This window comes from Embiotoca jacksoni, unplaced genomic scaffold (genome assembly GCF_022577435.1).
Source record: "Embiotoca jacksoni isolate LCO1_2020_lvr unplaced genomic scaffold, fEmbJac1.0.p SCAF_8, whole genome shotgun sequence".
NCBI classification, from domain to species: Eukaryota; Metazoa; Chordata; class Actinopteri; family Embiotocidae; genus Embiotoca; species Embiotoca jacksoni.
Window position 1 is genome coordinate 16,835,181 of NW_027185436.1, and position 25,099 is coordinate 16,860,279.

Consider the following 25,099-nt stretch of genomic DNA (forward strand, 5'->3'; position numbering starts at 1 on the left):
CAAGTGCCTCAAAACTACACAAAAGTACTGGAGTAAATAAACTTCCACAACTGTTGGTGATGAAAAACGACAAACATGTACAAAATTTGATTTACATTCATTTAATAGTTTTTTTTATGACTTACAACATAGTTTTCAAAGGCAGGCTGTGCAGCATAACATGTATTCTGAGTGCTTTCTTGTCCAACAGTGTCATCAGCTGTTCCTCCAAAGATTTCCGATACAACACCTGGTCAAAATAAACAGCTGTGTTACAGACAAAACATTCTTAGAGGACCCTGACTGTCAGTGACTATGTGCAATCTTCATGTATACAAGTCGGGTGAGAAAAGTGAACATTTGTTTAAAAAAAAAATAAAAAATAAAAAAAAGTACACTTTTGAGTACACTCAAAGTACACTTTGAGGAGAAAAGAAATTGAGATTTGACATTGCAACAGAGGATTACATAATTTAAACTTTGGGTTGAAACAAGGTTGGATCCCCCCTTTCTTTAAAAGTGCCACGGTGGGAACCAAAAAGCGCTCTATGATTTTACAAAGTACAACGGCGATAAAATATTTCCAAATGGCGGTGGAAATAAATTCAAAAGGAATGCCATCAATCAGACACCATTCAAGATCTTGCTTACAACATACTACTATTACAATCCCTGACTGGAACTGCTAAGCATAAGTGCTGTAGATATTTGTGTGACTGCAGGAAAGCATAGTTTTAACTTCCGTTGTTCATGAATGAGAGAGTCACATTTGCAGTTCATAGAGATGTCTACAATAAAGATGCATTACTGTGCTGAATGAAAAGCTCAAGTACTGCAGACAGCAAAAGGACGATTTTGGTGCTGAATGCAAGTGCAATAAAATGATGTAAATGCAGCAGTTGTTTATCAGGAGGGCACAAAAGGCAAAAGTGATATATGCTGTTTGATGTGGTAGGAGGGAAGTACTGGAAGAGTGTAAGGCTTCAAAGATGTCATCTTGTATAGTAAGGAGGTACAAATTAAGGGTCTTCTACACTTATATAACAGGAACTACTACAAGGAATTTACTAAGCCTAACATGTATATAAGATTCGTACATTACATGGAACAAACACTGATATTCCATTAACATGAGACAGGACAGTGACTACAAACATAATACACATGACAAAAATGCAAACATTCTGGATGGAAACAAAAAACAAACATCAACAAATGTTATCCTTAAAATGTCAGCGTATCATTATCCAGCATCTGCTTCATAACAAACTGTCAAGCATGAAGACCAAAGGGCCCAAACCTGTTGACTCTGAGAGCAAAACTTTAAGGCGGTTTACACGTCTTGCTCGATGTAGTGACAAATAAAAGATTGTTTCACTCCTTTATAGTGTCTTTCCCTCCTTCAAGCTTCTGTGATGTTATGATCTCGTGATTCAAGCTGAATTAGTCCTTTCTGAGAACTAATACAATGGAGGAACGAGGCGTTATCAGATCATGGTTTCACAGTCAGGCTCAAATGTACAAGAAATAAAACTGCATCCGATCCATGAACTCCCTCGATGTGGGGTATTTCAGCGCCGAAACAAAACTTAACTGAGGTAGGCAAGAAAACAATCAAATGCTTGACCACCGTATTGTCTGTGTGTAGATGTAGACCAGGAGGATAAAGGACAATTCAAAAAGGTAAAGGGATGTGACAGGAACAATTTAAAAATGACCATGAGTGTGGGAGTGATGTCAGCTTAGCCAGTGAGAAGAGGACTTTGCACTATCTGATTTAATTGGAGCCAGTTAAGAATGAGATCCATGCGGGTCTGCAGTCCAGCTGCAGCGCTGGTGACAGCATGCAGTAGGCCAGTTTGCATAATTGAGTGGCGCTGATTCCCGCTGCCCTGACCTCCGAGTGTGCGTTCAGGGCTTTTCTTGCGGGGCCTTGAGGTGGAAGGGTGCCGAGACGAAGGGGTCTACAGCGCTCACTTCTGAGGTCCATGAGTGAAGAGGTCCTACAGGGACTGACGCCACAGCGGCTTGTCTGCTCACATTAGACACTACTCTGTGAGCTGCTACCGGCTGCTGGGGTACAGGTCCCTCAAAGTGTCGTGAATATTTGGCCAGAGCTTGAGGGCGGAATGGCTGTTGGGCAACTTGTCCCAACACTCCTTGATCAGAAGTTACAGCATGAACTCCAGCTGCATGAGGGTATGAGGTCTTCGGTTGCGCTCCTGTGGCCTCCTTTCTTTTTCCGAAGGGAGCCTGAGAAAATACGTCGAGCTGCTGCCGAGTCGTGAGGGGGGCACGTGGAAACGGGGCATTGGCAAACACGTCACCTCCGTCTTCTTGCGCAATCCGAAAGGGGGCTTTAGAGAAGACATCCGGAGCCATATCTGTCCCCTTCGCTGGCTCGTCTACATGCTGGGAATGATTCTGAGCAAAGGTGCTCGGAGTCGGTTGCTGGAAGGTAGTTGAAGGTTGTGTTGGTGCTGTGCTGGAGTGCAGTGACGAGTGGACAATTACCTGAGGTCCGTGTTCTTCTTCATCCTCAGAGTCCATCAGCAGAGGTCTAGAGCCACTGCAGTCATGGGCGGCTACATCGCTTTCAACGGCTGCCTCATCCTGCTGCTCTTCCTGACAGGCTTCTTTCTCCTCCTCTTCATCGCTGGAGTGCACGCAGTCCTCGTTTTTTTGAGAATTTCCTTCTAAGGCTTCAGTCTCTTGTCCTTCTTCAAGCACAGAGTAGCCATTGCTCTCCCCTTGCAAATCTGCATAAGAACAGAGATAAGAGAAAAACAGAGGTGAACAAAATGTTAAACAGTACAAATATTATCAGTAGAATAAATTTTACCATGTGAGGTCCAGCTGCTCATTTATCTACCAGACCATCAACTCCTAGTCTCACACTTGACATACTGAAGGATCAATGGATCATCTCTAAAATCTGTAAACCACTGATCTGTGAGAATGACCCAACAGTGAGGAACCAGCACAAGACAATACAGGCAAATTCTACTCTGAAAAGGTCCCGTAAGACAGACAAGACTACCGGTTCTACTATTAAAACATCAAATAACCTTGTTTCCACAAATTAGTTTGAGCACAGCTGCGGCATTTCAACTCAACCTTCAAAAACAGTGTCTCCTGTTACGGGAAACGGTGACAGCAGTTTCGCTTTTCGTTAGAATTGATTGAGTTGAGGTGGAGGGAGCTTAAACGGAGTCAGTAAGTATGTGGAAACAAGGGGAAAGAGCTTACATGGCAAAAGTGGAAATAGTTAGGGACAGACAGGTTTGCACAGATGAGCGGAGACAGGTCAGTCTTACCTCAGCAGTGTTGATAGCAGCTGTTAGCTGGCAGCTCTTGGGGAGATGTTAGTTGCAGCCATTAAAGGAAAGGTTTGTTTTACTTCTTGTGTGATTTCCCTCATCACTCGTCTATGTTAAACTGTTCTCAGCCCATTTCACATATAATGCACTTTTCCACATGATCTGAAGTTGAGTTGATCAAACTGAAAAACTAGAGACTACCAAGTAAACACTCAGCGAGACGGCTCATGTGAGTCTGTGAAATAAGAGCTATTCATGTCTCACAATACAGCTCATAGACTCCGCAGTCTGTCTAACTGTAGTACTAATTAATCTGCAGGAACACGATTCAGGGGCCCAAGGACTCACGGGGCCCCTGGTCCACATCCTGTTTGAAGTGACTGTTAACATTTCTTGTTGGTCAATCAAACCACCACAAAGAGATGCAATACAACAACAAAGAAATACAAAATAATACACCAAACACACACGATTCAAAACAACTACAAAAAGACTCAAACCAAACACAAGGGGACTCAAAACGACCACAAAGGGACTACAAACGGTTTCTCCATGAAGACACTCATAGAATTACTCAAAACTACAAAGACTCAAAACAACTACAAAGAGACTCGAAATGACTCAAACTGTAAGGAGATTCCAAATCAACCACAGCAGCTTCTAGGAAGCTCAAAACAACTACAAACCAACAAAAGAGATGGAAAATGAGCACATAGACACTAAATGTACTCAAACAGTTACAAAACCAATACAAAGAAACTCAAAACGTCCACAGAGACGCACAAAACCCAAAAAGAGACTTAAAACATCCATGCCGTTTGTAATTGTTTTGCACCTCTTTAAGTCTGGGTGTCTTGTTTTGATTTTTAAGTGTATGGGGGCTTTTTTTTTTTTTTTTTTTTTAAATCTGTGCCTAGGTGCCCACTGACTGATAATCCCTCCAAGAAAGGCATAGGAATGAAAACCAGAAAACTCTAACGGCCTCCATTAAATCTTTAAAATTTCAGAAAGAAATGCTTAAAAGGTCAACGGCACAAGTTGTCAGGCAGAAAAGTATCTAATTCTGCTAATTCGGCATAAAAAGAGTAAAAATCAAATCAAAATGACCCAAAGAGACTTCATTTACATTCACATTGAGTTTTATTGTACCTCTAATGTATGTGTGTGTCTGTTTTTGAACCATTAAGTCATAAAAATAGAATTGCACTCAATAGTGATCGTGCTTTGACATACTGGATGAACATCTGCTGCGAATTCAAGTGCCACATTTTGATCTAATCAAAGTCAATTTATCTCTGTCACCATTTCAACCCAACCAGCACAGTACGTACATTAGCTTCACACGGCAACACAAATAAAACTCTACGGCCAAGGCTTGAACTCTACAGGATACAGCACTGTAGTGTCTGATAAGAACATGAAGCATTGTTGTAGGATTGCATAGATTAGCCACAAAAATGCAAATGACTTAAGTGAACAAGAAAAAAAAAAAACATGGTACTATTCACGTTTGCCAATTATTACACTATTGTTGATGTACAATATGTCATACAGAGAGGAAGAAGATGAGATAACTATTTATGACCCAAACTTTATGCATATATACCGTACCAGTGATGGCATAGTTGTCAGTTTGCATGTACATATCTAAAGTGATATGGGCCTTAAAAAGAGATGTAATGGACCGTCCTTGGCAAGAGAAAAGGCAAATAGAAAGGTAATACCAGGGTGGGATGTTGACATTAAAAACGTAATAAAAAGTCAGTTGTAGTGATTGTGATCAGATGCAAAGCAACACACACAGCTACCACACAAGCTCAAATGAGAGGAACAGATGAGGTGAAAGGTACTCCAGAGATATCAGGAAGTAAATTCCGTCATTAGCTCTGTTTTGCTGTCTAGCTGTCATATAAAGTAACTTACAAATACCAGTAGTATGTAATGAACTACAACAGAACGATACAAATACGATCCAGTCAGGTAAGTCATAAGCACTTTGTTTCATATAGATCTATTGTGACATTTTAAACAAAAGCACTAGCTGAATGACTGACATGAATGGAGAAAAACGACTTTGGACAAAGACGGTCAACACTTTTGCACTCTTAAACACAGCTTCATACACAAATATGTTTTCACCTATATAGCCTTATATATTTTTACATATTTCATAATAGTACTCAGTTCATACATTCATTCTAAAGCACTATCAATTATAGTCACATTTATTCACACCATGTGAGATGCAATGCCTTTAAGTATCACACTGAAAATCTACATTTACAGTGCTAACAAGAGCGGAAATGAGAAAAAATAAACCGTGACTTTATGTACATATAATACAGTATGTTTTTTTTTTTTTTTTCAATTTCTCCTCTGGCTGAAATGAATGACACATTGGCCGATCAACTTCATGGTATGTGGTAAGAATGGATTGGCTGGAGAGGACAGAGAGTAGCAGAAGGAGATTTTCACGTGAAGCTTATTTGTTAACATAGTACCTCCACAAAATACCTCTATGAAAACGACACCATACTTCCCTCTCTGTAACAGCGGTGTGCTGCTAAAAATCTGCTCATTTTTACTGACCCTGAGAGCAGACAACTGATGAATGGCAAAAAAAAAAAAAAGCATGATTATAAAATCTCCTTTAGCTTTGGCATTGCTACGAGTTAAATAACATCATTACCCTACACATAAAAGCACGTGATTTTAAACTGCACCCATTCCCTTAATTTTATAGTAATGTTGTGAATAATGCTGACGGGGGCAGCGTCTTGCTGTGGCAATGGAGCCGAAATAATCAGCCATATTAACACTGACTTGGTCAGTTTCACAATTTCAAGACTTCATCACGAGTGATAGGTTTACAGGTGTAGTTTTACGACAGATAACAGCCTGTTTAACATTCAGAAACAGGTGACGATATAGAGTTAGGCTGAAGCTTATGAAGCTTAATAAATATACCTAGTTAGCTTAGACTAACTGCTCCTACAAACATGCTTACTGATCTACAGTTTAAGAGAATAGTAGCACAGAATTAAACCGATTTGACTGCAGACCTGGTATTAATTTCATCCAGGGTGATCAAATCACAGGTGGACAGCTTAAAGTACAGGTGTGAACACACCAAAGACCATTGAGATCCAATTTGCTCAGACCACATTCAGAGGTGGTCTTTGATGCATATGACCACATTCCTTTAGCAGTATGAATGCAAATGCGTCCTGGGCCACACTGAAGGACCACCTACTCAACTGACCTCCTCTGAACAATAAATGGAAATATCTAGTAGAACAAATCCTGCATGAGTCCGAGCGCACCTGAACTGTACAGAAAGTCAGAGAGATTCACATGCAAACTGAACTGGTGGCTATAAGCAGCTGTTTACTGCATAAAAACATAGGCTTTTTTTTACCAAAGCCTCCTCTGGGTTTATCTTTATTTTTTTTTTCCTTTAGCATACCTAATCTGTGATTCATGACATGCATCAGACCATCAGCTGTGGAAGAGCCCCGGCCCCTCACACAGTTCATTTATCCACGCAGTGCAGAGCCCAACCATCTCAAACCCACTGGAATACATAAATAACCTGAGCCAACATGATCGGGTGGCAAATTACCAACTCGTCATAAATGTCTAACTGATGGCATGTTAAAATGTGTCTCAAGTGAGCAAAAAAATGTCTGTTGCTTTGACTCCTCTCTCTCGCATTTCTGTATGTGCTCACATGTTTATTTAGTTGATGTACATGTTCATGTTCACAGGGCGGGGAAGTGAGATCCAATCACAAGTGGTCATCTGAGATGCCTATGGAGATGCATAATAATGTCAGGTGTGAAATGAAAAACGTTGAGCTGCCCACTTGTGATTGGATCACCGAGAACGCATGTTAACGTCAGGCCTGAATAGGCTATAATGTGCACAGCAATCATATGTGCACAGAATGTTTAACTAAGGCAGCCTTATTCTCCTCACACAACAGTAAACCACAGCGGTAAAAGTAATCTGAAAAGACTGCCCCAAAGCTGACATTTTTTCTTCACTTGTGGTTTACAAACTGGTTCAATCAGTGCAGCAGCAAAGCTCTCAGAGGGTCATCCGAGTTGCATCTTTGTTTGGTCACTATTTTGAAAGCTTTCATAGGAAAGTGCATCAATTTATCCAGGTCTACAGCATTTTCAGCCCTCACTCTTTAGTCAGACCCCTGACACATATGCCCGTGCCTGAAGGTGGCTTGTTTAAATAAAGCTTCAACCCTGAACAAATACACAGAGTGAACACAATACAGCTGTGATCAAGCAGTTTAACATATGCATACGATGAGGGCCAATCACCACAGGGCGTGCGCTCTATGAGGGGTATTAATGCCAAGTATGAGGAAAGCATGAGGAAGACCATGGCGTAGCCAGGGCAGAAGCAGACGATATTCAGGCATTAAAAAAAAGATTTTTACCAGCATGGAAATGTCAACGGCCAGCAGAGATATATGAAACCAGCTTATCAGGCAACCAGAGATGGAGTTGAGGCCAAGGAGGCACATAAACAGAAAGGTCCCACTGAAGCAATCTACTCCTCTCACTTCATACGGTGCTACATTAAGTGGCCTCTGCTTGACCATTTTCTACACCCCCCACCCCATCCGACCCCTCTTTCCCCCCATTCCTTTCTTAGGATTGCACACTGCCCCTTCGACCTGTCCCACCCCCTCTAGAGGTCGATGAGCTGATCCACCAGCAGAAGGGATCGGGCCAAGTTGGGGATGCTGGACTCTGAACTGCCACTGTTGCTGCGCGAGTGACCACCTGAAACGTGCCAGAAAGAAAGAGAGATAGAGACAGAGACAGAGATGGACATGGAGGAGCCGAGGGAGTGTGAAAAGACAAGCAAAAGAATAAGTCATTTTAATAGGGGGTGTGTGGAAAAAATTAAGAGCGGAGAGATGACGAGGGGAAATGATGACAGAACAGAGAGATGCATGAACGGGGGGGCAGAAAGAGAGACAAGCAGAGAGTGAGCCTGGATCATTTTTTTTTTATACAGCTGCATCATTACAGGGGGAAAGTAAAGGGAATGCCAATCTAACATGAGGAGACTTTCAAGATATGCTAAAAAGAGCCAAACACCTGCAAGACCGAGAGGCACTGGCTGTGTAACTTTAGAAATAAAGGAGAAAGATGACTAATGTCAGAGCTTGATGGGATAAAAAGCCTTAATGTGACAAGCACACCCATACAAGACTTCTCACATCAGCGATCACAGGAATGAGCTACAGGGACTGAACTACAGGGGCTTAAATTCATTCATCTCGGTGGCTCACAGTCTGGGCTTCGGCAGGTGAGAGTGCTCATCTCGGGATTCTGTTACCCTTACCTTGATTTGAGTTTTTGGAGATGAGCACGGGAATAGGGTCAAACTCGTCATCATTGCCCTTCTCCCCACACGACATGAGGAAAGCAGAGTCTGCGGTGAAGGAAGAGGAAGTGAAGTAACGATGGAAGGGGGAAGAAGTTAACTCAGCCAAAGAAAAGAGCAAAAAAGAAAGTGGGATGCAGGTAGATTAAAAATAGATGAAGCCAGGGCAGTTACAGAATTTAAAAGCCATTAATTCATGTGGCTTTTAGCTCTTCTACAAATGAGTCAAGGGTCTGTTGAGGCTGTCATTAAATGTCTAATTCATTTCCCAAATCACATGTGCAAGTCTTTGTTTTCTCTGTTTGAACAGGTCCTCTTGTTTGGGGGTTGATCTGAAGTCTGCAGTTGTGTGGCCAAAACACCCAGCACACGTACGACTAGCTTGCAAAGAGGCCTTACCAGAAGCAGTCTGACCAGGTGGCAGCTCCTCCAGACAGGATCCGGAGCCAGGAGGAGCAGAGGAGGAGGAGGAGGAAGAGGAGGAAGCGAGAGCAGAAACAGACTGGTTTCCATGAGAAGAATGAGATAACAGATCGCAACCCAGCAGAGAGTCGTCCCCAGTGAGAGAGTCTGAGACAGGATGAAACAAAACCAGAGGGACAAGAGGTCACAGTAAAGACAAGACTGTTAGAGCAAGGCACAGAGGAAGATGCCTTTTGTTAGTGAGACAGTTTTATATGTGCAAACGTGTCATCATCAGCATCTATAGGAGCTACACTTTAACACTCAGCAGTAGCTACAGTTTGAGTCCAAAACCTACATGTTAGCTGCAGCTGTTATAGATAAGCATTGATGATTAAAAAAAAAAAAAAGTTCTTGTTGAATAGATGAGGAACAAACACGTGAGGAAACATCAGGGTTAAAGTCCATATCATTGGGCTACAATAAAGCAGCTGTTCCAGTCAGCCAAAATTATTTGTCATTGGAGAGTTTTTGATACTACAGTGTGATCTGGCACGCTGGTGATTGCCAGTGATGAAATAAATCAAGACGATCAGTGACAAGGAGATCATGGCCACACCTGGAATTAATTCGTCCCTGGTAAAAAACACTGCAAGGAATAATGTTAAGATTTTCTGTTGTGTGGTCCAAGATGCTAACCTGGTACGTTTGCAGGGATGAGCTCTGGTTGGCCTGCATGTCGCTGGGCATGGGGAGCTTCCAGACCAGGAATCAGTGAGTCCACACACACCTCTGCTACGTAGAGACAGCGAGTGGAAAAAACAGTAATACAAAGAAACCATTAGTAATGTAAAAGACAATAAATTGTTTCTGAGGGGATAAAACTGTTCACAACCTTCTTTGCTCCTTTCCCTTAATATCCGGTCTGTCTGAGAGAAAACAGAGAAGGAAGGCAAAGAAGACACATGCAGAGCAGATGGGGATTTTTTTTTTTTTGGGGGGGGGAAGGCAGGGGATAAGAACATAGCTGGTACCATTGGTGGAGCTCGATGCAGAAGCATTGAGGAGATCAGCTGGTGTTAAGAGGTCAGGAAGCAGCAGAGAAGTTTCAGGGGACTTCAGACCCTCAATCAGCTTTTCTGTGAGTGAGCCAGAGAAAGAAGATGGAGAGGAATAATGGACAGAGGGCAACAGAAGGAAAAAGGAAATGAGAGAGGATTTTGCAAACAGAGGAAAAAGGAGCAGAAAAACTAAAGCGACATGAACTTTTGTGATGATTCGTAATGACAAAATCAACAAGGACAATTGCAGTTTTGTCATATTCTTAATATAATTTTTTTTAGGGACAAAACATGGTCAGCAGCATGACATGACGAAGGCTGACCATCAACACTTTAAGGTAATTTTACATTCGCATGACTCAAATATCCGGTATCTCGCAACATCACAATACAATAATAACATCAGTGCATAATTTGTTAGTTTTAGTTGTGCACAAAACAGCCACAAATTCGAAGAGCAGTGCGTCCTATGCATTCAATTCCCCGTCTTCACCAGTAGAATTAAAGCACCAAACCATTACTGCAGAAAACATTTTTCACACTCTTTTAGTAGAAACTTCAACACCTTTCATGTAATTAAACAAATCAAGTCACAGCAACCAGTGAGGTTCTTCACAGCGGTCACCGTCCAAAATCTTGTCAACTCATTTTTGGACCAATAAAGACAAATAAATAGAGATAGAAATTGTTATTGTTTAGACAAAATACTGATATGATTAAGCTGAAAAACACTCCATGCACAAAACACCTAATTACTGACTTTTCACTGCAGCTCATACTTACAGGAAAAGGCTATGGGGCAAAATTGGGTGTGGGGGGGGGGGGGTTCTTAGACAAGGAATGTGTTGGCTCAGAAAATGGCACAGCAGATGTGACCTTTTGCCCCCTTCACTATAGGAAAGAGGCCAACATAGATGAAAAGCTTTTCACAAATCCTGAATGTCAAAAAGCTAATTCTCCCAGTCAACAGCAGCCATATGTTGGATCAAATTACTTGATACAGTGCGCAATAAACTTTTACTCAATAACAAAAAGGCTGCTCAGATGGGACTTTCTGCTCCATCAGCAAAAGACCGACTGTGTTCAGTAGTGGGCATCCTATTTGAGTGAGCGACAGAGGGCGTGAAAGAGACAGCTTAGGCTGGGTACAGAAGATTATCCAAACCCTTATTATGTAATAGCTTTGACATTTTATCCTCTCAGTTCAGGGGGCAGCAACTACACAAATGAAATTAAACAGCCAAGAAGCATGCACTTCCAAAAGAGCTAAAGGATAAACAGAGGAGAATATAAAAGGCTCGGTCATAATTTTAAGACAGCGAGTTTAACTTTCTCCTGTTCTTAGTGGCACTGGTAAGAAGGCTCCTCCAGCAGCAAGGCAATCCAATTAACAAAGGAGAAGTTGTCCTTCGCGTTACCAGGCAACAGCGAAAGCACGGCTCTGCAAATGAGATGTGATCTAGCTGTAGCTACGGTGTCTATTCATGGACGCTGACAGGAAGCCACTGTGAGGCTCCTTGCTATGTAAACAAGATAGAACTGTGTACAAATGCACCCACAAAACTGGCACTGATGAAGTAAACTCTGGGAAGTGTGATGTCCATAAAACTACCTCAGCAAATAATTTTAAAAAAGTGACTCATAGGCTCTGATAATATATTTGTTCAAAAGCCCAAGTCCTGAGAGAATCAAAGACAGCGGCTCATTCTGTGTCATGACGCGACAAGAAAAATTACCTGTGGTGTCAGAGAGTGAGAGGGCATTAAAAGGGTCCGGGTCAGTGTACAGTGCTGAACCTGCACCGGAGATGTCTGCAGGTCTTTCAGCTTAACATTGCACAGTGAATAAAAATGGAAGAGAACAAAATGAAGGAATGTGAGAGGATAAGAGGACTAGGGGATAGTCATCACACAAACTAACTTTCATGACAACTCTAAAACTTGGAAAAAAAATAAAAATGGTTGAACTCCATTTCTCTCAAAATGGAAATTTCACACCTTAACATTGACAGTAATGTTGTCTTGATGCCTGACTTGCAATACTACTTGAAGAGAAGCCCCCTCGGAATTGTAGCATGCAAAGCAATCGGACTGCATACTGGGAGGAATCAAACAAAGCCTTACCTGGAAAAGCACTGAGGCCTGGAATGAGATTTTCACTGGAGCCTGTGACCTTCTCTCCTGCTGCTGCAGCAGCAGCAGCTGTGCACAAACAAAAAATGTGCTTTAGATAACGCCACTATTTACCAATGCTGTGTGTGTGAGTACGCAGTAAGCAAGTCAAACTTACTCTCAGCTAGCTTTGCAAAGTCTTTGTTGAGCAGCTCCTCTGCTGTGAGCTTGGAGAAGTTATCATCTCCGAATGGGTTCCAGCTGGGCTGAGTGCTGGGTGCAGTGACAGCTGACGGGGCGTCAACGTCACCTGGATGATACACACTCTGTTGGGACGAGCAGGGGGAGCCAGAAGGAGTAGTACTGGCTGATCTGTAGTACAAAGATGTGTAAAGGTAAACAACAGGAAGAGCGCACAGTGAATTTAAATAAAGTGCAGTAAATGTGGACACTGGCTGACTGATGTATCCATATAGGAGTGAGTGAAGAGAGTTATTTAAAGACTGAATTGAGTGATTCTTCTTAGGCTGGATTCATTGGGATGTAAAAGAGGGTTGTTTATCCTCCTTCTGGGTTCTGTCACATGAATGGACTGTCTATTGGCCTCCTAGCTTCAATCAGTGCCATTCACTCTTGGATCACTGAAGGCAGTTAATTCTGCTCACTTGGACTTGTTGAGGCTAGCCTCAGCTGCGGCCGCCTGAAGTAGCTGGGTGGACTTGCTGACTGGGACCCCGAACACGGCACTGTGGGTGACATCGCTCAGGATGCGTCTGTGGCCGCTCTTAGGGGCCATCTTTGGCGACGAGGGGGGAGTCAGAGAGCCGACTTTGTGAATCACTTTGCCAACCGTCTGTAACAAGAGGAAAACGATGCAGAAGGGGAGAATATGTGTTAAGCACTAAATATACATGAACCGTGAAAGAAACAAACAAATCAGACCTCAAACTCAACACCAAGTAAGAAAATTGATTAAAAGAAGATATATTATAGATTCCTCCAAAACCACCACTCTATGAATCACAGAAAACTGTTATGGAAAAGGAAGGAAAAGGCAGCAACCAATGCACCTTAAGGTTTGAGAGTTAATTAAAGTAGGTATAACAGGAGGATGGAAATCATTTTGATGATAAAAATTCAATGACTTTTTTCAATGAAGACAACACAACAGAGAGCATTTCTGCAAGACCATTCCTGTTTTTGTTCCAAGGCAGAGAAAGAGGAGAGTAAAAAGCTGGGTGTGATTCGTTAGAGACGAGATAATAATCCACAGACGGGAGCAGGAGTAGGATGTTACCACAACCTCTGGGTCAGCTGCAGGACCAATGACTGCAGACTCAGGGATGGGTGTGAGATGGGGAGCTGCCGTTTCATGGACTACATGCTGCTGCTGCTGATGTTGCAGGGAAACAGCTGGAGGAACAGGTTTAGCTTTGGACTGCAGCAGAGTGGATGCCTGAGAGAGTGTTTGATGCTGATGCTGTTGGTGGTGGAGGTTCTGTACCAGTTGATGCTAAATAGGAATACCACACAGCCAGTCATGAGCAAGGCTCAGTTTTCAGCCTTGCTGAAATAAATTTTTGTCATAATTTATTGCTTGTAGACAACAGCCAAATACTTAAATAGAATCCATTTCACTGTTTGTTACCAGCACACATGGGAATGAACAGAAAATGTAGGAAAGAGAGAGACTACTAGATGTGGGAGCTGTAAACAAACCTGTGATAATGCACAGTGATTGCAAACTGAAGCAAAAGTAGCAGAACAAACTAATTATTACACTGAATATACAGTAGCATTTGCTGGAAAAGCCCTGATACAGTTGTTGGCATGAAAGTTGTGTCTGAAAACATCTGATCACATGTTCACAGCATAATAAAATACCACGCCTTAGCTTTAATAGCACATAATGCAGCTATATCCAATTCCAGCTCTAGCAGGATGCCTACCGGCTGGTTGCTCTGTGGAGTTAAGAAGGCTGAGGCTTGCTGCTGCTTCATGAGGAGCTGCTGATGCTGAGGTATAGCCTGTGGCTGCATGTTTGCTGTCTGCGGTGCTGCTGTTGCAGCAGGAACCTGTTGAGCGGGTTGGACAGCAGCTGCAGCTGGAGCTGAGACACCGATACCAACACCTGGAGGGGAGAAAAATAAGAAGCATGAGAAAAACACAGAACTATTCTTTATCACCAATAACTGCACACATTCTTTTGTGACCCTGCTTTCATGCGCACAAACTCTTGTGCAAATGTTTGTGTAATTGTAAGTTTCCCTGAGTGTCAGAAATGGAAAAATGGTCTGTAACTGACTGGTAGTATTTGGGCAAAGCGATATCATATTGTCCCCAAGATAGAGCGACTGATTATGTAACGATTCCACTTTTAAAACGTCTGGAATTTCTGTTGTCGTTTTTTCACAAAACAAAAAGTTTTGAGGATAAGTTACACTTTGAGACTCATCCTGTTGGGAAAATTTGACTGAGATAGCATTAAACCAGAGAAAGGAGAGTTCTCATCATTCAAGTTGTATCCCTCATACAAGTAGAATACAGTAAGTAAAATCTACATATGTGTATCTTGTCTTTCAGTCACATACTAATGTAGCAAGACAATTCACACAAACTTTCAGAAACTCCTGCTAAGTAAAATTGGACTAACAAAACACTGACTGGCTGACTGACTCTGAAAGACTCACCATAAACAGGACTGAAAACATAATGACTATGAAAAACCCATGATAGAAGACCATAATTATACTCTCTGTTCTACCTCTCTGTTTAAAAAAACAATACCCGACAGTGTGAGCATAGTTTTGTCAAGTCTGTGAATATAAGAAAAACAGTATCTTCTGATATTCAGACCAACACAGTACTTTGGGCCTTTTAGCATTTTAAAATCAAAATGAATGCATTTACTCTGCATCATTATCATTGTACATTTTACAACACAAAAACTACAAGAAAATGGGTCAGTAGGAACTACAGGTAAAAAAAAAAAAAGTGAGCTTATGCTTTTGTAATTACAGTGACATCAGGTCACAACCTGTTCTGTATTACTAGTGGACTGCAGATAGATGGCTCTCTCGAAGGCCTCATAAAAAGACAATGATTTTAAGAATGAGCTAATTGAACCACGCTAATTGTACACGGCCTTGATAGGCTTAACACTCAAATTCTTGAGGCGTTCATTTAGTCCAATTCAGGATGTCCTTTGGAGTTTTTCATTAAGTATATTATTAAAAGGGCAACTGTCACTATAAATGCAGGTATGTATCACCAACAGTCTTAACCCTGACATACAGAAATATCACACAGCTATTTGTACCTATGGCCTGGGGCGGTCCAGTAGCCACATTGGGCCTCTTGCGGGGGGTGAGGGCTGGCTGGATGGGAAGAATGCCTGATATAGGCTGGGGCTGAGCCTGGCCAGCTTTGGGCCGCTGTCGAGGTGCAATTGAGGTTTCAGTGGTGGGAATAGGGTCGGTGAGCCTGATGGAAGGAAAAGAGAGATATTTAGAGCAATGGTAACGTTTAAAAAAAAATAAATTATAACAACATTTACAATGCTTTGCTTTCCACTCACCTGGCTTTGCTTTGACTCTTTTTGGCCACTGCTTCACTGGCTCTGATAGGCTCAGGAAGTTTCGCAGGAATGGGCAAATTCTACAACAGTGAGAGGATTTCCAGTTTATTAAAGTAAATCAAACCAAATAATGATTTATTTCTTACATCGGTGAGGTATCACAAAGTTTTCCATGAGTACATCATTACTGCCCACTTTACTATCACTTAGAGCAAAAGTGACAAGTCAGAATATCATTATGTCATAGTTTACTGTTTCTTTGTAAAGCAAGGAGAAAACCACCATCTATGAGATAAATAACAAGGTTTATTTATGATAATAAAAAGAGGGACCCCCCCTCTCCCCCGTTGACCTATTAACTGCTAACCTTAAAGCATATTCTCATCTAATATTCCTACCATTCCTCCTGCCATGCTGACTTACATGTACATTTGGGACGGGACACTCTCGTCGCGACAGTTTAAAGGCAAAGTAGGATACTTGATAGATGTCTGGTCTGTTATCTGGGTCAGGTTCCAACATGTATCCTGAGACATGAACATACAAGGGATTACTTTGAGTCAGACACATTAATATTCACATTCAAACTTAACTGCACATATACAGGATACAAACACAGTAAGTAAGACCGTGAGGAACAGGTTTACTCACTAATGAGACAGTGCATTTCCTGGGAGTAGCGGGAATTGTCCGGTATAGTGAAACTGCCATCACAGATAGCCACCTGGCTCTCTCCAAAAGGAAGCGTGAAGTAGCACATCTTATAGAGCAGACAACCCATGGCCTATACAGACAAGAGGCGTGTCAATACTTCGAAGTGCCATCACGACAGTCAATTATTCTGATCCTACAGCCATCAAAGTGGTAACAAAAAAATAAAGTTGAAGTTTCTGAAGAGTTAGTCTCACCCAAATGTCTGCCTTTGTTGTGATGACTTTTCCACCATACAGGTTGACCATCTCTGGAGCACGGTATGACAGAGTGGTGTACCTGGCATTAAGAGCAGATCAATGAGCCACTGAACTTCAGGTAGAGAGACAGAATTAGACGGTATAAAGTGCTAATTAAAAAAAATCTCACTTTTTGATTTCCTCCTCCACGACTGCCACTCCCTCTGTTTGAGGGTTTTGGAAGCGGTTGGTGGCGCTGCCAAAGTCACAGAGTACGTAGTGTCCCCGGTCATGCAGAAGAATATTTTCCACCTACACGAGGAAAACAAAACGAGACTTGTCAGAAGTGATAGTGTAGTGTCACAGCAAATAACTTCCAAATAATTAGCGTGGCCATCAATTAGCGATCCTTATGCAGTGAGTAGCACGGGATATATTAGGAAATGAACCGGGCTTACCTTGAGATCTCGATGGATGATGGGAGTCTTGCACTGGTGGAGACGAGTGACCGCCTCGCACGTGTCACAAAAGATCTGTAAGACCTCGGCTTCAGTGAAGCCTGTCTGTAACCGCTGGTTCATCAGGTTTACCACCTGCCCACCTGCACAAAACAATTAGGCCAATGAAAAGTCTATGAGAGGTGAGGGAACAACAACAAACACTGTCCCTACCTGAACACTACTGCTAGATATTTATAATAAATATCTACATATATGTTATAAATATCTAGCAAATTAAAAATGACCTTCTTTAAATATTTGTCTTGAATCTGTGAGGTAATATACAATAAATTCCAGTTTGGAGCGCATAGCGAAGGCTAAACTTTCTTAACGTCTACAATAAAAACAAAAGCATACTTTTAAGACTGATGATGACATGCGTCTTACATGTTTTATTATTAGTTTTCATCTTCTATCTTGATGAGGGTTTCCCCCCCCATTCTATTTTTATTTTTTTAATTGTCTGATTTTTTTTTTATATTGAAATCTTTTGATCCTTGTAAGTAAGATGAAAGAAATGTGTTCTTAATGTACTACTTTAACACTGCGTTACCATCAGTCATTATAGTGTAACATTGCTTCAAACAACTCTGCATATACTTTAATATTAACATTAATATTTGAGCTTTTTTTTTTATAAATAACACTACTAAGTTATGTATCGACTGAAACAGAAGTTCTATTGACCACGACAGCAGCTATCAGTTGAATATTTGCCTTCGAACAGAAGAGGATGCTGTGAGAGCCAAGGGTAATGGGGCTTTGAACTCGACAGAGACAGAAAGGCATTTTGGGGGGAGGGGGGGGGGCTGATTTACCTCGACAGAAGTCCATTAAGATTAGGACTTCCCACACATCGCCGGCTCCAACTGCAGCTATGCTGGAGTCCAGGAAACCAACTATGTTTTTGTTGCCCACTAGGTCCCTCTGGGTAAACAAACACAGAGAGCAACAATAAAACAGACACGGTTAACATAGATTCAACATAGATTTTACAGTATGAAGACATTGGCTTTAGAAAATTACAAAATAAATCCATGTTTGTGACTATTACTTCTATTTTTTCATGTCAAAGGTCTGGAAGATAACCATCCACACATAGTCATGCCACTCAGGGTGTGGTGGCAGGAACTGGTTAGTTTCACTAACAGTGAAGGCCTCCTGTTAGGAAATGGACAGCACGAAACAGTTTTGTGTATTAAAAGGGCATCAGTTACAATCTAACTCTTGAGCTCCCTTCTGTTATCACCCCTTTATTTCTGGGTCAAAGAGTATTTTCAGATAACTTATGTAGGATTTAGCACTCACGGTAAGTGACAACCAAACCACAAAGTTCAAGAAAATTAAAACAAGCCTTTGAAAATCAATTTTCTTTTTCTCTGCATGGTAACTTACGGTGCACGAGCTACTTCTTTTGATGCAGTTAATTTCACCAACCTAATTAACGTAAACAAAATTAAATCCACTCTTACGGGACCATCTCCTGGTAGTGTCAAAAAGAAAATGTAGTTGCCTTACTGGGCAGTCTTACTCACCATAATCTGTATTTCAAGTTGGCAGATCTGCAGATCATGTTCATTGTTGACATACATTCTTTTTAGAGCACAACGAAGGCCTTGATGAGTCCGCACCAAAAAAACTATGGCAAAACCTCCTGCAAATAAGAAGAGGGATAGAAAAAAGAATGAACACATAATTCCTAGACACAAAACCAACAAAATAATATTTCTTTCACACAAAACCGCAAAATGTTGCTGGTTCACAACATATTTGAATATTTAGCTACAGCAGAAGCAGCAGCATACATCATGGTGACATGGCATTGGTGTTAAACCTGAAATAACTGAAGTAATTCTATCAGCAGCATTATTTATCTTTTCTGAAAGTATCTAAAAGCCAGAGATCCCTCAGCTGTGGTCGGACACATTACACATTTCTTAATGCTAGCAGCTAATAAGGATGAGCTGATGACAGAATAAATTCAGACTTAAAATGAGATGACTTGAAACGTGCAACTGCTCACAATTTGCTAGTGTGAACCTGCCAGTTCACACCAAAGCAACCAGACAAGATAGTATGACGAGTCTTTCTACTTCCTTTTCTACTGCCAGTTTGTCAGGCTTTCTAGTAGCTCCAATAAGGACAGTGAGAGTGAATTACTTGCAACAGTTGCATTTTTGGGAGTGGCGAAACGGTGGAAAAAAAATGTAAGAAAACATGAGTGTCAAGAATTTGGAAGCTCAACATACAAGCTTTGATCTTGTTTGAGTAGATTTTAAGGATTGTCATACGGACACATATTCCTCACATTAATTGATTGGGTCATTCTTCCCGTTTTCTGTTCAGAACACTACAATTTTGATCAGATGACAGTTTATAACCTGCTGATTTTGCAATGTCCTGATTGGCTATTCAAAGAGGTGACGTGCCTGATGTTTTAAAACTGCCCACTGGCGACTTGACAAGCTGCGACGCAGGAGACACCGTCAGCTGGCTTGAGTTGAGCCAGTTCACGCTGCCGTGACTTCTTATGCATATGCATATGCATGTTGGTATTTCATATGATCATAGTAAATGAAAAGTTAAAGAAAGGAGTGCTTAAAGGGAAGGCAGTGTGTGACGAGTGAACGGTTGGCTGGCACACTGGTGAGAAGAGCTTGAAACAGCTCAGTGTGAGTCACCAGTTGACCTGCAGGGATGGTTACAAGAAGATAAAACTGACACAGGATACGGGAAGTGAGAGAATTCATCATCCCACCTTTGATCACAATGATGCTGACACAAAAGAAAAGCCACAAGGCGGCTGCACACATCCATGGCAACCGAAACCACCAGTAATCACACAGATAAATAACGCACATATCTTTTAACAGACATCCAGAAAACACATCTGAATCTGACCCAGATCAGACGTCATTTACACCTTTACCTGACATTTTATGCTTTTTGAATTTGTGTAAATTGTACTGTAAAAACACAGGAAGAGGAAATACGAACAGTATTGATTTCACTGCACTGAACTGTGTAATAGTCTGCTGCCTTCACTGACATGCTGATAGGAGCTGGCCTCAGGTTGCATTTGGCCCTCTAAATTTTATGTTGAGGCCACAATGCAGCTTTCGCTGTAAATATCTGAATTCTGTTGTTACTGCAGGTCATCTGTTTGCTGTTTTTCTCTCACAGCTTGTGTTAATGCCACGCACTGGGATGACTCATTCAGCTGGCATCACTAAGTCAAGGACAGTTCCATATGATCAGGCCTGGCTGACGTTTGATTAGGACTGCCTGGAGTTACACTGCTGCAAGATGTACTGCTAAGGTAATTAATGGAGTACGAAGCAACACTATTTTGCAAGGGTGGAGTTGCAATTTCCCTTTTGTCATCACGAATTCAAAGAAATTTCACAATGAGGAGAAATAAAATCTGAAGCCACAAAAGAAGGAATTTGCATTAGCACTTGGTTGAGTAATTAATGTTGTTTTGACACGAGAAGCAAATGCTTGCTTGAACTGTGAAGTTCAATTAAAACAGAAAGAACTGACGCCCAAACAGAATACAGAGCAAAGGGCAGTCTGGTGTCTGTGTGTTGTCCATCGGAGTAAAGGCTGCCGTCTCGTGCAGTCTAATCTGAGATGCCTGTTAGAAAAGGGATTAACAGACGTCTTAAGTAACGTTTAGCAGTGGTCTACAACCTCAGTGGAGAGAGTGAGACCAAATAACTGGAAGTACAGCTACAAATAGCCACTGCTCCCGAGTGACGTAACTGCTGTCAGGATTATAGCACTCTAGCTTCTGCATACATGCTCACGCAAATCCAGACAAAAATACAACTTTAGGCAAATGTGCAGTGAATGGTTATCATGTTAAACCACAATTTATCATCAGTGTACTCAAACTTGCATAACAACCTTCCAGGCTTTGGACTGGTACACAGCACGTGCTCACAACTACTATGCTGTTGACAAACATGTACACCACACTGCAGTGTAAGTCAGAAATACGAGTCCCGAAGTCTCCTCAGGACAAAATTAGCATGGACTGTCCGGTCTTAGCTAACAAAGTTTCTTCCACTGAAAACAGGATGACTTTGGTTTTATAAACGAGGGAATGAGTAATGTAATACCAGGAACTGGGGGACACTAATGTTACCAGCAGTAACTCTATATGGACACAATAAAACAGGCACCGTTCATAGTTAAGACAGAAAGCCCCGTCTCGGAAAATCCTGGGACAACCGGTCGAGAACAAATCATTAACATCTGCCCTGGACCCAAATGTCTAAAAATAAAAGCGAAAAATATGATATGGTTCAAAGCATGTATCTCTAGGCCTTAAGCCACAGAAGCCAGTGCAGCATGTCCCCTCTCGTAAAAAGTGCGTTGTTGTGTTGAGTTCAACAATGACAACAAAGTGAGTTGAAAAGGGAATAAAAACCCACCATGTCTAAATGGAACAGCCAGCGAAGAGAAACTACCATCAAGAATAACAGAATAAATAGATGTAGTGATGCTAGGGGCACGAACATTACTAACAGCACGTCTACGGCCAGAGCAAGAAAATATGATCATCAGAAAAACCTAAATCCAACTATCAATTTATGAAACATGTATAATCATTGGGAAATTATAATTGGTTGTTTTTTTTTTTTTTACTGTCGATGCAAACTCCTGTCTATAAAGCCCAACAATGACCAATCTGAGTAGTGCGTGGTAAGAAAACTACAATAAATTTGCAGTCGCTGAAACCAGCAAATATCACTTGCAGTTTCCACTGACATCTCAGCACAGGTTAGGTCGGAAGTTAGACATGCAACTCGCGCACAAAGCCAGAGTGTGGCCAAACAGATGGTGCCCATCCACAGTACTGATAAATTAATCAGCCTTTTTTCATCTATTATTTAGTAGCAGGCCCTCTTAGCTAACAGAGCACGGCAGACTCTTATTGCAAAGACAAATGACCATATGAAACGTGCTCCTCTCACGAAGCCTGTTTGACCCTGTTCTGCTAAAGGCTACCTTAACCACTTTCTAACCAAAGACTTTCTCACACTTTGACGCATTGATGTGGATTAACTGACAGATAAATCAACTAGGTTGTGCGCCCTCCCTCCCCCCCATGAAGTTTAGTATGAAAGTATCACATTATCAGGATATCCTAATAACCACATCCTTCTTGTAACCAACAATAAACTGTTTAAAATATTTGTTTTAAAGGAGGGAGGCTCTTTAAATATCAAGACAGGTGACTCAGCATGGATTTAGACCTTTACAACACACTAGAAAATCCAGTTATACCATGTTCCTCCCAGCCTTCAGGTGAAGACAGAAGCAAATGCAAAGTGAAGACAATGTGAACACCTAACATCTCTATCACACACACCCTTCTTCTAAGTTTTAATTTCAGATCTTACTTTTTTTTTCCTCTGCAGTAATCACTGCACAGGAAAAAGGCAAAGTCAGGCCGCAAAAGAAAACGGCTACCTGAGCATCGAAAGAGCTGCTGATGCTGTAATTGTTATAGAATTGTGCCAATAACGAAGCATGCCCACTCAATAACATGTAATAAAGGTGATAACACGTCATTATGTCAGTAATCTTACTCTGGCTGGGCCAGAAGCAAAACACAAAACAGGCCCTCTCTCTTCACTAATGTTACTCACCGCCCTCACAACAATGTGGATCATGTTAAAACGTGTGACATGTGTGTGTGTGTGTGTGTGTGTGTGTGTGTGTGATCCACACGAGGAAAAGCCACGTAGTTCACCTTCAGCGATAATCTCCTCCACGGTCACTTGATGTCGTCCAATGCTGAAGACCCGTCCGATGAAGCTGCCTCCGCCGCCGGACCCAGCGCCTCCTCCGCCGGCTCCGGAACCACCAGGCCCGGAGCCCACGAACTCCCGACGGGAGTCAAAAAATTTCTTCATTTCCCCAGATGTTATCCAAAGCGAGTCCCAAAATACGCCAGTGTCGAAACAGCGATTGCGGCTTTGTACGTAACGAGTCCCGGTTCGCGGAGGCGCTGCGGTTCACGTCTCAGCACTTTCTCTTGTAATTGAATGAACGCGGCTAGGTAGCTTCGAGCTAAAGGCGAGCTAAACGAGCCGGACCCTCAAATGATTTCAAACACCGCTGCTCTGCTAACTCATGGTTTGAGTAGCAGGCGGAGTCAAATACCGTCGAGAAGTCGCCGCTTTTCCTCTCTAAAACCGAGACGAGCACAAGGCTGGTCCGAGTCAACCAGGCTGTGAGCCCGAGAGAGAAAAAAACAACAACACTTGTTAGCCGTTAGCTCAGCTAGCTGGCTAAGCAGCGAGGTGACAGCTGTCAGTCGGCGGACAGGTAGGTCCAATGCAGCTTATTACACATCTCCACCGGTACCATCCACAGGGAATGTTTCTTAGGCTCTACTCGTCCGTGCTGTGGAGAAAATGACAGCTCTCTCCTCCCTCCTCCCACCACCCCCTAGTTTTTTTTTTTTGTACGTCCAGCAGGCTACGAGAAGGCTGGTCAACCGGGTTAACTTAATAACAGAGCTAACGCAGACTCCAGAGGATCTCCAGCTCCTCTGTGTGGACTCCGTCTTTGCTGGACTACTCTTGATGTGATTGGTCAAACTAGCAATGACTTCCTGTTAGTCGTCGTCGTCCCCCCACCACTACTAAACCAAAAAAATAACCCGACTGGCTCGGTGCTGTGCGGATCAGCCATAATCTGAGTTCATTTAAGAGGCACAGTATTTATGCTGTGCAATATTTTTATTTTTTTACTCACTTAAGACTGTTTGTACACTTCAACACTCAACAACGTTGAAGTGAACAAACTCTGCAGTGATCTTCAGCTTTTGAAACACGAATTTCATATTTCAGGGTTGTAAAGGATTTTTTTTTTTTTTTTTAAAGTAGCTACTAAAAAAAAACAACTCTTGCAATATTTCCATGGAACATTTTAAGAGAATGAAGCTATTAGATTATATTAGATGAGTAGATGCTGTTATGAACTGTCGTATATACGATCCGTTTGTTACTTAAGCATGAAATTAAAATACAATTAAATAGTTGATGACAACCAATTGCAGCTGGCTGTAACAAGAGATGATCTGGTGTCGTTTCTTTTTTTTTTTTGTCCCTATTTTAATGTCACTGGCTGTCTGTCTGTCCTGAGATTTGCTGGTATTTATAATTTTTTCCATTTAATCTAAACCAAGAAGATTTGCTATATTACACCACATGCTACAATTTGTGTGCAATGTGTTCGTCTTACTGTTATGACATACTATTTTATTTTGTTTCCTTTACATTCCTTTTCTTTTTTTTGGATAGGTATAAGTAGACATGATACCTATAGGAGATAACACTTCTGGCCTATATGAAGTCAAACCTCCTGTTATCATTATTTGCAACCTTGCAGCAGCCAATCTGTAAATTATGTTCAGTAGAATTTGTTGTATCAATGGTCAAAATTAAGATACATTTACTTGTATCCTATTTTAAGTTTTAAAATTGGCTGCATGCTTATGTTGTTGTGAGTTTCTCCTGCAGGGGTTGCTGTTCCATTACAAAATAAATGTGGCCATGCAGACCGTGTTATGTTTTCTTTCACCTCACACCTATTCCCCAGCATTACAGAGCTAGATTCAAAGGTAACAAAGTATTCATTCCTCATCTCAATAGAAGAAACTTATTTTCATATGTGTGCGCTTTCTGAGGAAGTCAAATTATTCTTTGGACCAAACTTTCTCAAAACTTTTAAACAGGAGACAATTTCTTTATTCATTCCCAAATTCCTTACCACTGGTGCCACCTAAAGTGTTTACAACACAGATCCAAACACCAAGAACTTGT

The 25,099-nt window shown here is 41.6% G+C and overlaps 1 protein-coding gene across 6 annotated transcripts; it reads right to left on the reverse strand.

Annotated features, from left to right (window-relative positions):
• Positions 1-91: 91 nt before the first annotated feature.
• Positions 92-24,075, reverse strand: LOC138215720 (AP2-associated protein kinase 1-like). 6 transcript variants are annotated; one of them, XM_069178027.1, is made up of 21 exons: positions 23,020-24,066; positions 18,791-18,909; positions 18,074-18,182; positions 17,214-17,356; positions 16,946-17,067; positions 16,774-16,855; positions 16,517-16,649; positions 16,289-16,392; positions 15,866-15,945; positions 15,608-15,771; positions 14,238-14,419; positions 12,954-13,141; positions 12,467-12,660; positions 12,301-12,378; positions 11,914-12,003; positions 10,151-10,255; positions 9,816-9,911; positions 9,114-9,284; positions 8,673-8,762; positions 8,005-8,104; positions 2,656-2,738 (listed from the first exon to the last, which is right to left on the reverse strand). In XM_069178027.1, exons 1-20 carry the CDS (start codon positions 23,180-23,182, stop codon positions 8,010-8,012), a joined length of 2,508 nt encoding a protein of 835 aa, XP_069034128.1. In that variant the 5' UTR covers positions 23,183-24,066; the 3' UTR covers positions 2,656-2,738; positions 8,005-8,009. The 6 variants fall into 6 exon arrangements, with proteins under 6 accessions (XP_069034126.1, XP_069034124.1, XP_069034123.1 ...); XM_069178025.1 differs by lacking the exons at positions 8,005-8,104; positions 8,673-8,762 and adding an exon at positions 92-2,403 and having other exon boundaries at positions 2,494-2,738; positions 23,020-24,075; XM_069178026.1 differs by lacking the exon at positions 2,656-2,738 and having other exon boundaries at positions 7,940-8,104.
• Between the last annotated feature and the right edge of the window lie 1,024 nt (positions 24,076-25,099).